This window comes from Castor canadensis, chromosome 7 (genome assembly GCF_047511655.1).
Source record: "Castor canadensis chromosome 7, mCasCan1.hap1v2, whole genome shotgun sequence".
Taxonomy (NCBI): Eukaryota; Metazoa; Chordata; class Mammalia; order Rodentia; family Castoridae; genus Castor; species Castor canadensis.
Window position 1 is genome coordinate 110,352,826 of NC_133392.1, and position 17,846 is coordinate 110,370,671.

General features: G+C 39.4%; 1 protein-coding gene across 1 annotated transcript in view; it reads right to left on the reverse strand.

Annotated features, from left to right (window-relative positions):
* Positions 1-17,846, reverse strand: part of Ror1 (receptor tyrosine kinase like orphan receptor 1) — a 355,481-nt gene that overhangs the window by 7,034 nt on the left and 330,601 nt on the right. Inside the window, exon 8 of the mRNA XM_074079592.1 lies at positions 8,293-8,504. Coding sequence (XP_073935693.1) covers positions 8,293-8,504 — 212 coding nt within the window. The remainder of the gene's footprint in view (positions 1-8,292; positions 8,505-17,846) is intronic.

A 17,846-nucleotide genomic window follows, 5' to 3' on the forward strand; every position in this document is an offset into this window, starting at 1 on the left:
TAGAGTTTTAAACCCACTCTTCCCAGAAGGAAAAATGAACATTTCAGATGTGAGTCACATGTAAGTGTTGAAGGATGGGCTAAACTGCAGATAGAGAGGCCAGGATGGTGCCAGTGGTCTTTCGCCTGAGTGATGAGTACTAAGCAGGGACGTGTGACCCCTTTTTGACACTTCACTCTAGATAGGAAATCTATGAGTGATGGTTAGACTTTTTTATTTAAAATTTTAAGTATAGAGGTGGCTACAGATGGGCTAGAAGGGCCAACTCAGTGATTTTATCTTTCTCACCTCAATAGAATAGTACATTTGAAATAAGACTCAGGTGAAGAAGCAGTTGACAACTACCGGCTGTTACCTGCTCCCTTGCAGAAGTGATTACCCTCTGAAATAAGGTGAGGATTTTGTGATTATCACCCAACATTTATGTGCAGCATCAAGACTGCTCTGTGACTTTTCACCTCTTCCATGGATGGGAAACACTGCTCTACTTTTGGTCCAACTTGAAGTAGATGTGCAAATAAAAAGCAGAGCTACATTAGGGTGGAGAGATGGGAATCTAAAGCTGTGCCCTGGCACAGGCAGGGGGCTCTAACAACTGGTGCTGAAGAACTGAAGTTAATATTCACACAGTCACCCCAAGCCTTCCCCTGCTGCCTCTGTCACTCATGGTGGCATAATTTACCATGCTCTGATGACCAGGCTGACTGTGGCCCTTTTACAGATTTCCTATGTTCTTTGAAAGCAGACTCTAGCTGGCCATACACGTCTGTAGGAAAAGAGCTGGTTCTACATCAGACATTTGTCCTCACCCATCAGAACAATGGTGAGACAGACCTTTGCCCTACTGAAGTGAGAAGGGTATTTTTGGTAGTAAACTGTAGAAGGAAGGCATCCTCAGGCCTTTCATGTCTCTGGAAGCACAATTTTCTCAGAGATCTGAATTCACTGGAGACTGACTTCTCTCTGAATCTCAAGTATTGACCAGCATAGTCTGTATCAAGGAGACATCAGACCTGCCAGGAGGGCTTGTTAAAACACAGATTGCCAGACCCACCTGTAGAATTTCTGAGGTTCTCCATGTCATATAGCCCTCCGGTGAGGTGGAGGCTCCTGGTCTGGAGTCTATACTTGGAAAGCCACAGAGATGGCTTTCTGGATCAAACAATTACTTAGCGGTCTAGGTCCCTGATCCCTGCAGGATGAATGACCACAGCATGCATGAGGAACCTGGTTGAGTGATCAAAATAAATTTCCACTTGAAGATGTGCTTTAGAAATGCCAAGTAGAAGAAAAGTGCCAGAGTCATTGACTGGTACTGGGTTTATACTTTGAACAGCTACTGTGTTAGTGAGATTCAAGCTTCTGAAATAGAAATCTATCAATTTGCTCTATATTCATGTAGACGTGGTCATTTTGGATATATATTAATAGCTGGTTGCATCAGTCAGTCAATTGATACTGTATCTACTACATACTGAAATGTGTGAAGAGCCAGGAAAAACCAAGAAAAAAAGACACAGCTCCTACCCTGATGTTTGTAATGTGAGCCTAAACAGCTACCACATATTGAATACTTGCCACACATTAAACACTGAGATCATTATGGCTATGACATATGTGTGTGTGTGCTACTGTCTTAGGCTGGGAATTCTTTGTGCATATTAACTCCTCTCATCCTCACAATAACCCCATGAGACTGGTAACTGTGACTCATCTAAAATGGAGAAACAGAGGGACAGAGTGGTTAAGTGGTTCAAGCTGAAAGATGCTCAATCTAGACCCCTGCCCCTGCTTTGCCAGTGACTATGCTATGTTCCCTCATCTCCTCTCTGAAAGAAATATTTTGTTCATTAAGTCATTTAGTACTCACCACAATCCTGAGATTCATACTACAGTTTCCCTATTTTATGGAATAAGACGTTAAGGCATCCATTGGTTAAGTAACTTGCCTAAAAAAAGCACAACTATTATAAATGGATGCCAAGATTCAAATGCCAATGTGTCTGACCCCAAAGTTGGAGCACTTTTCTGGAAAGAGGTACAGAGTTTTCACTTGATCCTCAAAGGGCTCTCCATTTTAAAAGCATGAGGACCATGGGTATACAGATAGAATGCTCAAAGTGGAAGAACTTTCTGGCTCTGAGATAGGCCTTACTCTGGTTGACAGTACCGACTGCTGCATAAGTGAATAAAACTTGGCAATGGCACCTTTCTCTGACTTGGGCATGAAAGCCCTGGAGAGTACATGAACATGAGATGTCTTAGTATGTGAACTTGGCTGTTGCATGAATCTGCTTGATTCCAAAACCCATTTTCCTTCCTTGTACATTTTAGGGTTCTTAGGTAAAGTGTTAGATTTGTGAAGCAACTCCACTAACAGAGAGAAATGACTACATTTGAAAAGCTTAGAGGCCACAGTCATTTTATTTTGGGAGGTTGTGGACATTTTCAAAGACTACAGCTGAATAAAGTGCCTTCTGGTTTATGATATCAAATTCTAGAAGGAGTGTTGATCCGTATTTTGCCATATTTGTTCAGAGTTCAGCAGCACTGCTCTGGAAGTGATTTAACTTCAGAAGCATTGCTCTTCTTTACAACACAACTTTCTGATGGTTTGAATGTTTGGTGGAAGTGAAGTTGATTCTGTGTAGAGTTTTTTTTTTTAATAACATCCACAGGAGAGGGTCTATTCTGCTTGGAAATAGAACAGACATCAATAATTTTGATGTCAGCTTGACCACCATGAGTACTAACTTGAGCTCATACTTTCAGTAGCCTAGAAATTAAGGCAGGAGAGTGAATGAGGAGGTCCATGGGCTCTGGACCTGGGTAGTCCTGGGTTTAAGTTTTGACTGTGCTTCCTACTAGCTGTCTGACTGGTTGAATCTTAATTTCAAGCCTGTTTTATCACCCTCCATCAAAATCAGTAGTTATTTCATAGGGTTATTATAAATATCCCACTGTAGCATTATCTTAGTGGTAAAATACTGCAGCCTACTCATAAGACTTGTTTCCCCAGAAGCAAAGCTTTTCTAGACAGAGGTGTGGGTGAGGTTATGTACTGGGTGCGCTCCTATTGTCACTATCACATTTTCTCTAACCTGATAGATTTTATCCAGGGTGTGAGCCGGCTGTGGGGCAGGGGAGTTTATGTTATGTTAACAGGATGGGCCCAAGCAATACTAGAGCTACCCAAAAAGCTGTCCACAAACTTTCCTCCGAAGACAGGGGCGGGAAATGCCACTGTGGGCTGCAGAATCCTACAGCTTCTTTCTCAGGCCACAGTGTCCTATTCACAGCATTTGGCTTCATTAAAAGATTTGTAGTCATCACTGAACAAAAATAATAGTAATTTCTATTTATTAAGTACCCATGAGAAGCCAGACATACTATCTCAAAAGTGTCAAAATAGCCCTTTTAAGTATTATTTTTGTCCTTTCTTTACAGGTGAGAAAATAAAGGTTCAGAGAAGTTAAATGAGTTATTTGCTTAAGATCTCATGCCAATAGACAATGGAGCCAAGATGTGTAATCCTATCTTATTGCCTCTAAATCTTAGCTCTTTGAAGACTATCAAACTACCTCCTACAAATACACTAAGAGAAAAATGTGGCTGGAAAGGTAAGTTAGGCTCAGACAGTATGGATGCTTGGGTGCTGGGATGAGTTATATAACTTGAGATCGGTCCTTCCAAGTTGGGGAAACAATATATTGAAAAAGGAGCTGCAGGGATGCCAGAAAATGAAATCAGCTTGAGAGAGAGAAAGAGAAGAGGAGGATGTTCCTGGTTAGGGAATTATAAGAAGTAGAGAAGGAAGCATGAAAAGGAGATAGGAAGAAAGCCAAGGGAAAAACTATTTCAAGATGATGGTGAAGAATCTCAAATGCTCCAGAGAAATGAAAGAGGATGAAGACTTGGAAAGTCACTGGGTTAAATTACATCATTGGTGAGTTCCAAGAGGTCCAGGTCAATGAAATGGTGGGTGCAGAAGCTTTGGGTGACAGGAGCTTTAAGGAATGGAAAAGTTATTGAGGACAGTTAGCAATGAAGTGTGGTGACATTTGGTAAAGACAGGTGTTCAAAAAAGGGAAGTCAGACAACAGAAGAACTTTTAAGGTAGAAGCATGTTGCTGGCAAAAGGACAGGTCTGAAGAACATAAACAAATTTCAGTACATTCAGTAGCTACTTTGGCTGGAAAGGAAAAAGAAGAGAATTGCCTAGAAGTGAAAAAACAGAGAAGCTAGTGATAGATGAGGGTAAAATTAGAAATAAAACCCAGTCACCAGCTTCAGAAAGGTAGGCAAATTCTGATTTCCCCCAACAATCCTCAAATCTTAGCCAGGAGCCATCCCAGGCCTGCCTCTGTTCTTCCTTTTCTCCATTCTCAAACTCCTCCTCCCCATAACTTCTGTGTGTCTAACCCCCAAGGAGGCAAAGAGGCAGGAGGCTTAATGGGGCCCACACTATGCTTTGGAGGAGAGACTCTGCCCCACTCTGTCCTTCCAGAGGACAGATTCCACAGCTCCTCTCTCTCTCAAGGATGTGTAACAATGCTCTGTTTTATAGGTCATGATAGTCTGGGGAGGTGGAGGCAGAAAAGAATGAGAGAGATGGGGAAGTTAGGGTTTCCAGGTCTTCTGAAAAGGTTAATTTTCTATAGTATTAAAAACCCCACTTAGGCCATAAAATTCATAATGTGATATAGAAAACTCTTAGTTCAGGCATCACGAGAATGATAGAGGATTAAATGGCTTGAAATCTTTTGTTAAACCAAATAAAAGAAGATAAACAAACAATCCTTTCTTTGGACACAGTCTACTCCTTTTTCTGAACAGCTGAGAAAATCCAATGGCGAAAGGCCAGGTGGCTTCTCAGAGTCCCCGAGCAGTCAGAGGGAGAGCAAGAGAGAACATCCCCATCTCCTGTCTGTCCATGGCTCTGTGTTGAGTGGCCTCTCTGGTCCACTGGCTTCCTTTCCCTAAAGGCCAGAGGAAACTGGGGCCTCATCAAAAGCCTGCACCATCCTACCTCTCTGGGGGCCTAAGACAGGCTTTGTCAGCCAGTCTGTCTGTGGCTGGCCGCCTATTGTCCTCTTGGAAGGGTGTCGGTTTCTAATCTCCTAGAGGAGGCTCTTCATAATCCAAACACTCAGGGGAATGCTAGTGGTTCAGCAAGTGAAGAAAGACAGAAACAGATAGTTTCAACCCTGAAGGGCACATTCAATTGGATAAATACGAACCTGGAGTCTGACTTTTGAATGGGCTAAGGAAAAGTAAGAATAAGGCTAGGGCAGGCCAGCTTCTATACCTCATTCCTTTTTCTTCTTCGTCTCCAAATATCCTTTTGATTTTGTCGTGGGGGAGTGTTTGTTTTCAAGCCTTTTCCCTTTCTTTGTTATGTGTGTCCCTTCCTTTTAGATTTTATAGGTACATGCAATATTTATGTGGCAGTGACCTTTCAAAGCAGTTTTAGCGATTGACTGTTTACATTTAGGAATTTTCCTTAAGGTCTACAAAATCCTTTGTGCTTTTTCCAGGAAAGGCACTCAGTAAGAACCAAAACAAACAACTGAATAACTCAAATTTGATCGGAGCCAAATCTCTTAGGAGAGTAAGACAAAAAAGTTAGCATTTGTTTTTGTTGTTTTCTTTTCCCTCCTCCAACCCGGTCAAATATTTGAGCCATTCCAACTTCTAGTCTTGGTGCTTGTGCGCTCTAGCTTAAGGGTAAATTTTAAGCCCTGTAGTGGAGAAATTTTGACACTGGGAGATTTTGCAAGACACACTTCAGAAATAAGTCAGAAACTATGAAAACAATGTTCACTTCATCAGGTCTCATGACAGGATATTCTACATTTGTCTCTTTGACTCTGGAGGATGGAGGACCATTATTATGCCCGCCCAAATCTTCTATGTCCCTTGCAGGGCTTGGGCTACATCACCTGGGCTGTGCCTCTTTCCAGGCCTCTAAAAGATCTGTCAGAGGCCATGAAGATGCCTGTGGTTATTGTTCAGAATAGACTGACCAGATGGAATCATATTTAGTTGTTTACCTGATCTTTCTCCCCACTTTCCTACATGAATTTTTTTGTGAAAATATTATTATGGAGTCAGCAAGAGAAGGACTTTATAGAGAGCCGAAAAATCCTATATTCACATTTTATCTCTATCAGTTATTAGGTCTTTGACCTTGTGCAAAATATTTAATCTGTTTGTGTCTCAGTTACCTGGCTGATAAAACAGCAATGATAATAACTATCTTATATAATAGCTACGAAGATTAAATGAGATAATGGCTATAAAACTCCTGTATACACTTGGCAATCTGCATATGTGTATCTCTATCTAGCTATCTATCTATATCTCTATATATCTATCATAGTTTTCTCCATGCCACAAAGATCTCTGAGATCTTTATTTGAAAAAGTTAGTTAGTTCAAGACTTCATGCCTGTTGGATAACATGTGTTATTAAAAAAAACTTTTCTAAAAATGGAATGAAGGTACAGATCAAGGCTAATGTACAAAATAGCTAGTTTTCCAGAATAGAAATGACTCTTCCATGGCTCCTGCCACAACTGTGAGGAGCCCACCTCTCCAGGACAGTGTAACGATTGTGACCAAACTAATCTGGGTCTTTCCACATTTAATAGCTAATCTGGGCTTCTCCACATTTAATAGCAGAAGTGACAAGGAAAGTATCTCGTGGAACAAAGACAATTACACTAGAAGCTTGAAGTGACGGGATATGTAAAAGTAGCGGTAAGGTCAGCTAGGTGTTACCTGGTGAATGTACAACAATACTAACCCTCTCTTTTTCTTCTATCCACAGTAGTATTAAGTAGTAAGGATTGTTATGACATTACATAAAACACTATAGTGTATGTAAATTAGCTAGCTAGAAGCCAAGATGTCAAAAGAATTGGACTTCCACTTTGTCTATCCCCCAAGCCACTGCATGAACGCTATGATCTTTGGGCTGTATATTTTTTATGGTAAAAATTCACAGTTAGTAAGAGAAGACTGGATTTGTTTGAGACAGAATATTTGCAAATAAACTTTCAGCACTGAATGAACCCCAAAACCTCACCGACAAATATGACTTTGCAACAGCAAAATTATTTTGAAGACTTTTTTGTTAAATTTTGAAAAATATATTTTATAAGCACTGAAGACTTTTTAAATTAAAAAAAGTCTAAATAGCAAAGTAAAATAAAATGAGAGATCATAGTCCCAATGATTATATTCCACTTATTAGGCAAGAAGATTAGTTAATTTGAATGTGAAGATATTTTTTCCTAAAATATTATTATGAGTATAAAATAATAATATGATGACTAACTCACAGAGAAGATAAATATTTGTTGAACCAATGGCTCTCTGGAGTTGGAACAAGAAGAAAAGGCAAGTTTCGGTAGTAAGAATCCTGAATTATTTAAATGAATCTCTTTGCTGTGAGGCCTGAGACTGAGATGCTGATATTCCTGACAGGAAGGCCTTGTTGGATTTCAGCTCCAAGATGTAGCAGGGGAACCCCATTCAAAGTAAGGGCAGTGACCCTGGGTTCCTTGCCAGGCTCTCAGACAACCCCAAATATTGAAAGATGTGAAGGAAAAGCCAAAAAGAAGTATTTTGAATCAGCCCAGAGTGGAGAAGGCTTAGGTGGGCTGTTCTATCATAAGACAGCATTCGAAGATTGTGGGAAGGACAACCCTTCCTTTAAAAAATGTTTAAGCCAAAAAGAAAGGGATTTAAATAAAGCATAAAAAGGATTTTTTAATTGCAGTAAAAAATACATGGCATAATGCTTAAACATTTTTAATTGTACAGTGTAGTAGTTTAATACAAAGAATATGAACACTGTTGTTCAATAAGAAAGGATTTTTTGACAGTGAAGTTAGTAAATAATGTGGGAGTTCTCTCTCTTTCTACACCACACACACACACACACACACACAGAGTTTGGCTGGAAGAGCATGGAATTCCCTTCTTTGAGAAAACGATCTCATTCTCAGCCCTGCAGGCCTGACTGAGATGATCTCCTAAGATCCCTTCTAGCCCAAGGCTGTGACCTGGCTGCCCCCACACTGGAGTACACACACTGATGAAAGCATGCCTGAGCTTCCTTGGGCAAAGGTAGAGATAGATGGTCAGTCTTTGCATTTGTGGAAAATGAACTCTAGCGCTTTTAAGTCTCTGATCCTATGTCGTTTTATTTCTAAGCTTGGGGGGTTATAATGTTTTGCTTAACCGAAGCCCTAGAAGAAATACAGCTCAGCACTGCTAATTTTACCTTGGGTTTATATGCATTCAGCATTGACATCTCTACATTTTGGCCTCTGACATGTTTTGGTTGTCTCTGGACTGGTGGCGACGATGACTTCTGGTTATTGCGGCAGACACAGATGAAGAAGAAAAGGAAAGCAATGGCCAGGGGAATGGCCACACTTGGCACCAGGATGTAGAGAATTTCCATTTTATTCTTCTCTTTGGAATCCTTTGAATCTGGATGCAGACGAGAAAAGAGCAAGAATTATACTTGTTAAAATAACATGTATAATATTACATTGTATAGTTTAAAATGACCTTCTATTCTTCAATACACACAAATCCACTGTGAGAAAAAAGAAATCCACTGCTTATTACAAATTGTTTCTATCAAACCCTCAATATAATTTATTGAAGTTTAAAAGTTTAAAGTTCAAACGTTTAAAAATTGCAGAGGGACATTATGAAGGTTTTATGTATGTGTGGACCCTTCTGATGTTGTCTCTTCAGCAGCAGATCTGCATTGCTCTAACACCTTAAAAGTTAAACGCCCTTGAATGGACTATATACATCAGAGATCCTTAATGTGGACCACAGGGCTCTTCTTCCATTGGCTGCCAGCCCAGATCAAATACCACAACATGGTGTTCCAGAAGTCATGCCTTGTCTTGGCTGGTATGGACTTAAAGGGACAGTTCGGAATCAGAATTTGGGTTTCTTCTTTCTTATTACTGGGCTTTGAACTCAGGGCCTCACGCTTGCTAAGAAGGCGCTCTACCACTTGAGCCACTTCACCAGCAGAATCAGTATCACTAAAAAAAAAATCCTGCTCCCATTGTCCCAAAAGCCACTGACTGAAGAATATGGGGGCCTGAAGTCAAGGTCAGTTCAGACATTGGTGAGCTGTGTGACTTGAACAAATCGCTCGTATTTTTGGGTCTCATTTTTCCTCATCTACAGAAGTGAAGTGAATATTCTAGATGGTGTCTACAATTCCCTCCAGCACAGAAGTACTGTATAACTTGACACTTTTTTGAAACCCCAGAACTCTTCTTAAATGATTTCATATGAACCCAATAATTATGAGTGCTAACACTTTGAAGTATAGTTTTGAAATCTTATCCATCCCCTTTACCATTGCCTGGCAAAGAATATAATCCATGCAGAAGGATATGAAGTATGCTTTTCTTTTTATTGGTTTGAGCCTGACCATTAAAACCAAAAACTTAGAGCATATATTATCATTAATGAATTATTTGACTGGTAAAACAAACACAAGCATTATAGAATGGTAATTAGAGGGGTTACATAATGACATGCCTGACCTCCAAGAGCAGCTATCTTTCTTCAAGAAAACCCAAAGTGTGAAAATTCAGATTGACACAAAATGCAGAGATGATTATTTACTTTACAAAAGGACTAACATGGGTCCATTCAGTTATCCTCCCACTTGTTCGGTATGCCAATAAACAAAAGCTACTATGTGTCAAGTACTATTCTAGGTGCTGGGAATATAAAACTAATGACAACATGTTCTCTGCCTTTAAGGAGTGTATAAGGAAATAGGGAAAAGATGATTCCAATGTTACAAATGCTCCAACAGAAGTATGAAGAGAGTGATGAAAGGACTCAGAAAGTGCCTTTAAATAGGGATGTTCCTTAGTGCACGTAGATGAGGTTGTTTTTACACACCTTCCTTGGGAACCTTTTCTTCAGCAGAGATACAGCAGTTGATAAATCACATTTTACCTTCTCAGCATGAGATGTGAGAAAGGAGCACTAAGCTAGGCTTCCATGGCTCACACCTGTAATCCTAGCTACTCAAGAAGCAGAGATCAGGAGGATCATGGTTCAAAGCCAGCCCAGGGAAATAGTTTGTGAGACTCTATCTTCAAAATACTCAACACACACACAAAAAAGAGCTGTTGGAGTGGCTCAAGTGGTACAGTGCCTGCCTAGTAAGTGTGAAGCTCTGAGTTCAAATCCCAGTACCATAAAAAACCAAACCAAAACAAAACAAAAAAGGAAGCACCAAAAACTGGTACTGGGAATGTGCCCTGTAAGGTTAGCCCTCAAGGGTCTGGGGAAGAGCTAAATCTGGTTATTGGTAAAATACAAATAATAATGATAATATTTATTTTTCTAGTGGCACAAAGTTAGGTTTGCTATCATCATTATTGTGAACCAGGTACTTTTCAAAATGAACTCATTTTATCCTGACAGCCACCTCCACGAGGTAGGTGAAGACATCCTTATCTAAATTTTTATTGGCAAGAGAACTGAGGTTAAGTAACTTGCTCACAGACATGCAGCTAGTGAGTCAGACACTGGGACTTTTTCCTGTCAGTCTTGCTTCATACCTCCTGCTCCAGCTACTGCACCGCACTGCCAGGTATTCTAGAACACTTGTTACTTTTCACCTATCTTCTAGTGGCAGAGTTCTTCCATGCATGGAGGTAAGGAAGATGAGGGGGATCTGAAAGGAGGGGAATAACACTGAAGCTTTGAGAGATGTGCTGCTTGAACTCCTCACTCCATCCACTATGGCAGGTAAATGCCTAACTCAGGCATCGTTGGAGACCACACTAATCATGGCCTGCTTCTCTAGTAATGACTGTGTCTGCATGTCTGGGACAGATAGAAAGGAATCGTGAGGGGAAGACTGCTGGTTTTAAGTACACACACACACACCATACACTTTAAAGACAGACAATGTGGCAGAGTAAAGGAAGTACATATTTTAAAGTCAGCAACCACTGAATACTGCCTCCATCATTATCTAGGTGCACTTCGGCTGGCAATTAGCCACTCTGAGCAAGGTCGCCTATAAAATGGGAAGAATAATACCTACTTCATAGAATTGTTGCAAACAGAAAATAAAGCAGGAAAAGTAGGAAAGTACCCAGTCTAGCACCTGTTGTAACTCATCAAATTTTACCCTTAGTGTAGAAAGGGATTCTGGAATAATTGTCTGGGGCTGGAAATGCTAAATAACCTTAAATAAGAATCACCTTCTCAGATCTCCATTTCCTCCTTTATTCAAGAGGAATTGTGATACCTGCTCTCCCAATCTTCTTTGGTTCATGTGAGAATCAAGTGAGATAAAGTTCGTGAAAGAACCTTGGATAATTGAAAATTGCTATCCAATTGTTGAACGCTATGTTATTAACATTATAGAGTTTCCGAGGTGGGGGGGTGGTGGTGGTGAACTCCGTTGTTATTCCTGGATTTTCAGTGAAATCATTATGAGCATAAGGAATGAAGCTAATTTAGTCCTAATGTAATGTTAGTCATTTTTCCAGTCTAAAATTTTAACAACAAGAGAAAATAAGGTCTCACCTGTCTGGCAAATACAGGAGTCTATTCTGTAATCATTCCCTGTCAAATTATTCACGGAAGCCCTTTTATTGTAAATGGGCGGTCTGGGACAAATCCCCATGTAGGTCTGCGGGAGAACAAACTTCAAGAAGCTAAATCCTTTAAACACACTCAAACTTGGCTCCCTTTGCTTACACAGAGGATACGCAAAGGAGCACAACAGGCGCCATGTCTTCCTGCCAAGTGAAATAATCAAGCAGAACAAGGCATGGCCATGTTGGAAGTGACAGAAAACAAATTAGGCCTCTTCTAAGTCTCCAACCCAACCCCATCCCTCCCCTCACTACTCTGTGGCTTGTCCAGAGGGAATTCAGTCCCTCGCTCAAAAACCCCCCTAAAAAGATATTCCACAGAACAATCAGCCTGACTCATGAAAAATCAGAAAACTAGTACCTGCTCAGCCCCTTTGAAATGTGCAGACACTTTTATTCCTCATTTTAATCCTACACTTTGATGTTATCTTGACTTTAGACATAGAGAAATTAAGGCTGAGGAAGGATAAATGGTGTACCACAGCTAGACGATAGTAGAGTCTGAGTTGCAATGCACATCTGTCTACCTTCAATGCTTCTATATTTTCTAAACTATATTACTAATAGCAATTACCCTAAAACAGTGTATGGAATGGTTTCTCATCAGTCTTAAAATCCCAAGGTCCACTTTCACCAAGGACTCATACGTAGAGAGGATCACACTACATTAACATGCCACATTGGAACAATGCACATTATCCTTACTAGTCTCTTGAAAGGGTAATAGAAACTTCTAATGCATTTCAGAGAAAATTGGCTGAAAATTAGAACAGTGAAGATTTTTAATACTGGAATAATTGTTTAAAAGTTAAATGCACATATTGGTTACATCAAGTTAAATACTTGGGATTTTTGAAACCAACAATTTAGTCCAGATCACATGATTAATTTCCTTTCAAAAATCAACAATTTGGTATCACAGTTCATATCTGACATTCTTATTTTATTTTTACAGTGATATTCAATACTTTGATTAGTAATTAAATATAATGGAGACAGTACTCCTTTCTTACCCTAGGGCTTAAAGCAAAGGTAAACATGATTTCTTATTTGGTGCCTTGTCATCTGGGATATTACTTTGAGTTAAAGCAAGAAAATGCTCTGATGTTAAGTATGGCAAAGGGGGAAGGAATTTTACAGAAGCTTAGAATTCAAAGGAAATGAAACAAGTTTGAGTTATGATCTTGTCTGAAAAAAATTTTAAAACTATAGAAAGCAGGAATCACTACTACTTATTATTCAAAAACTATAAAATAAGCGGGTCTGTAACATGGAGTGCTGTGCCAGTGATATTTAAGCATACTTCTGGAAGCCAAAGGAGAAAATAATTGGCCTTCTGATGGAGGCACATTGGGCCCTTGCATTCACTCTCTTGACTAGATGGAAATACTAAGTAGACATCTATTGCCTATTTGAACATGAATTCTTTCAAAAAATGTTGACTAGGCCTTATCAGTGATGAAACTTTCTCTGCAGAAAATCTTTCCGTTTCCATAAGTTAGGGGCAGCAATCCATTTGTGGATACTTGGGAAAAATCTTATAACTGGGATCTACACAAGTTTTCTTACAGTGTTAATAAATGCAAGGCCTCAGTTTCCTTCTCTTATATAAAAGGAAAAGTTGGACTAGTCTTTTGTTTTTAATAATGCAGGTTTTTAATAATAAAAAGCACATAGCATAAAATTTACCATCTTAAGCAGGCTTCACTGCAAGTTCAGTAATGTAAACTATATTCACATTGTTGTGCAACTAGCTTCAGGACAACTTCATCTTGCAAAGCTGAAAGTCACGTCCATTAAATAAACAAATCTCCATTCTTCCCTCTCCCCAGTCCTGGCAACCACCATTCCACTTTCTGATTTTGTGAATTTTAGAATTTTCATGAAAGCAGAATCATATAGGAGATTTTTTTTTTAGTGATTGGCTTATTTCTCTTAGCATTATGTCCTCATGACACACAACAGGTCTTCTTTCTTTTTAAATACAGAATAATATTCAATCTTATGTATATACCATGTTTTCTTTATCCATTCATGGCTATTTGGGTGACTTCCAGCTTGAGGCTCTTGTGAGTAATGCTGCAATGAACATGGTATGCAAATGTCTCTTCAAGACCCTGTTTTCAATTCTTTTAGGTAAATATTCAGAAGTAGGATTTGCTGGATGTTAATTTTATTTTTAATTTTTTGAGGGACCTCCATATTATTTTTCATGGTGTTTATCCATTTCACATTCCCATCAACAGGGTACAACAGTTCCGATTTCTCTTTTTTTTGGGAGGGAGGCATCCTGATGGGTATGAAGTGATAACTCATTGAGTTTTGATTGTATTTCTCTAATAAGTGATATTGAGCATCCGTTCATATATCTGTTCATGCTTGTTAGCCATTTGTCTATCTTCTTTGGAGAAATGTCTATTCAAGTCCTTTGTGTATCTTTTACTGGATGAGTCATTAAATGCCAAAGTTCAGTAGGTTGTAAAAATTAAATCTCCTTCATTTTTGATAGTACTATTTTATAGTGGTAAACCAAACACGTGTAAACTTTAGTAAAACATTTGATCAAGTGTCTCAAGTGACTCATGACATTCTTAAGGGCAAAATGGAAGGATGGATAATATTGGATGGATTTGCCTCTGTTGGTTTCACCAAGTTGTAGAGGGCTATGCTTTGGGGAAACTGTTTACCATTGTCATTGATGATGATATATTTACCAAACTGAAAAAAGGTCTGAGTCTTAGAGAAGATGACTGTTTAACTACAGAAAAATAAAATTTTAGAGGCTCATACACAACAGATTAAAATAATGAACCCAAACTAGCAATTGAAAATTTACAAATATTATAACTTGAAGTTTTGTAAAAGCCCCAATCATAAAAAATCTATGATTAGAAAAATCTACTGAACAACTGTTGATATAACTAAAGCTCCCTTCCCCCAAATAATACTAACAGTTATAATGGAGACTTGAAAGCTCAGTTGGACCACAGGATGACAAAACTGCTCTAAAAGTTTCACATATGGCACTTACAAGCACACAATAGCCTTCACTGGGAATACTGAGTAATGATTAAGAACACCGTGGTCCTCTTTTGCCTGTTTTGGTTAAAAAACACTGAAAGATGTCTTCTATTCTAAAAAAACGGTATCTTCTATTATAAAGAAGGGTTTTGAAAGACCAAGAAACATCCAGGAATGAGTAAGGACAGGTAGGAGGAGCTATGTGTCTTTTAGACCAAAGAGAAAATCAAATGAAGCATGTCTTCAAATTTATATGAAAACTTCATATAGAAGTTAACTTCAGTAGAAGCTAAATATTGACTTATTCCTCATTACGGTTTTTAAAAATTTAAATGTTGTGACCAACATTTAAAAAATCAGATTTCACAAACAACTTTTGGTTTCTATCTTACAAAGGCAGAACTTTATTTTAGAGACAGGGTTTATGTAGACCCGACTGACCTCGAGCTCACTAGGTAGCCTAGGTTGACCTTGAACTCACTATATAACCTACACTGACTTCAAACTCTTGATCCTCCTGCCTTCTCCTGAGTGTTGGGATTATAGGCCTGAACCGCCACACCTGGCTACAAAGGCAGAGTTTTGAGTGGTGAGAATCATCCCCTGTTGTAGTGGAAAACTTTCCCCATCTCTGGAGATGTCTGTCTATGCTCATGTAGAAACTGGGTGATTTGTATGGTTCCTCCCAAAGTTCTTTGATTTTATAAACTGAGTTGACAGACTTATTTGGGCCCCTACTAAACTTTTGACTCTCTCACAAAGCAATTTAAAGCCAATGATATTTCCCGAGTATCCTCAGTCTACCAGATCCACTCTTGTTTTTTTTGTTGTTTCCTATCCAGTTCTATGCTGAGACTGACCTTTACAGACATTATCAGTGGGCACCTTGACCTCTGGCTTCTAGTTAGGTTCAGCCAGTGGGAGTCATTGGTAAGAGATAGAGGCAAGAGAGTATGGCTAACATTCCTCTGACTTCTTCCTTACTGGGTTGCTGAGGGTCAGTTGCATTCTGCTACCAATGGACACAGCTATACTCTGTGGGGTCAGATTACCAGTCCAAGATATTAGTACCTTCCATTCCTGCTAGCCCTGTGTCTTGCACCTTTCCTTATTAGGTTTTCCCCCAAACACCTTTATAAACAATTTCTTTACAAAATGTTTTTTAGTCTTTTTGCTGCACCATTTGTTTCCTAAGCCTTGACTGATACAAAGCCAAAAACAACATTCATTGTGGGGTAACATCAGAATTCTGTCATCAAAGGGCTAAGACCACAATGAACATCTTCTACTGACATAGTGGTAGGTCCAAAGAGGTTAGAGCTTTCAAAAGCTTATTTCAAGAGCACTTTACACACTAGGTAAATGAGTGAATATTCTAAACTAAAAATAAACTTTGAGGGAAAATTATTTTATGGTTAAAATGTTATGGAATATGACTTAGCTCTAAGTTTTGAGTCACTACTGCTCTTTCTTTGCCGAAAACATATAAAGACTGGAAACTAAAGTCTACTTTAGAATCCGTAGCATAAAAATAACTCTTCCAGAAAGTGTCACATTACACAAAGTAACGCTATATTCCTTCCTTCTTTACCCTCCCCACCATCCAATTCACTGTAATGTTCAATTTTGGTTTGAAGAAATAGCTGAAAGACAAATTGCCTTACAACAGGTCTTCTATGAAATATGGGAGAAGGCTGCTGACAGGGTAAGTTAAAAACTGCAGTGTTCACAATCTGGAAAACATCTGCCTTGCCCTAACTGTAAGCTAACACACTGCAGAAAATGGTTTGTGACAAAGCAGAACCTAGGGGCAGTGATTGTAAGGTTACGGGACAAGTGGAGGCTATTCAGGCACAGAACTGGGCAATGTTCCCTTTGGCAAATTGTTGCAAGCCAAGGTCTTAAAAGAGAATACAAATGCAATAGAACAGGTATAAAAACTCCAAATGGAGCCAAATGGTTCACTACTTTTCTTAGCGAGCACTCTTTGGTGAAGCTGGTTTAGGACTGAAAACACCACTGCTACTTGGAGGTTCTGGCTGGTTGGTAGAGGAGAAATCTTTACTTAAGGGAGAAATACAATCTTGATATGGCTAGGAGAAGAAATATGCCTTAAGACTTTATCAAGTGAAATAAAGAGCCAAGGGCCAAGGTTTGAATGGGAAAACACAGGCAAGATTTTGCTTTCGTATATAAATCAAGGGGAAAAACAGGGAATTTCAATTAGTGGAAGATAAGAGAAATAAGTCATGTGGCAAAGGGGTTGAACAGACCAAAGTAACGTACAGCCACACTGGGTACACACTGAGACATCCCTTTGAAAATCAACTCACAGGACTGGAAAATAGGTACAGTGTGTAGGGGGCGTATTAGTGGGAGGGGAGAGGGTGAATGAAGAAGATTAAGGTGATGGTATATGATTGATAGACTTCATATACTTATATGAAATAGAACTAAGAAACCTCTTGCCATTGCTTTAAGGGGGGTGGGGAGGCATTGAGGGGGAGAGATGATGGGGCCAAGGTAACTAATGTACAATATAAGTCTAATCGGAATTGTCACTACAAATCCCCTCTCCCATGTAATGAATATATCCTAATAAAAATTCATTAAAAAACCTCACGTGGCAGAATACAGCCAAAGTAAAATGGCCAGATCATTGCAAAAGAAGCTCCCAGAGAAACTGATGCTCTCACAGCTCCATTCCCAGAGCTGGGTAGAAAAGCAATAAGGGTTACAGTGAAATGGTGAGCCAGAGAAGTGTGTCTATATGCCAGATGGGAAGGAAAGTGGCAAAATATTTCTTTTTCAATTTGGTTTCCACCCAACCCAAGTATGTGGCTTAGAAGGTGGCCAGGGACTAGAGGTGAAAGCACAACCTGGAAGGTTGGCGGGCAGGATTTCTGAGAAGACCGCAGCTGTAAGGACTCTGGTTCTGGGCTTGTCAGAAAATGAGGACCAATGGTACTTAATGGGAAAAAGGGCAAACACCGTGGGAGCTGGGTGGAGCTGGAGTTCAGCAAGTGCATCATGCTAGGTCTCACAGAGGAGATGTCTTTGCAGCTGGGGGTTCCTTTTCTCCAGCCTTGGTTGTGTGAATAAGAAAATCAATGGTCAGCATTCCAGAGATGATAAAGGAATGTCTACT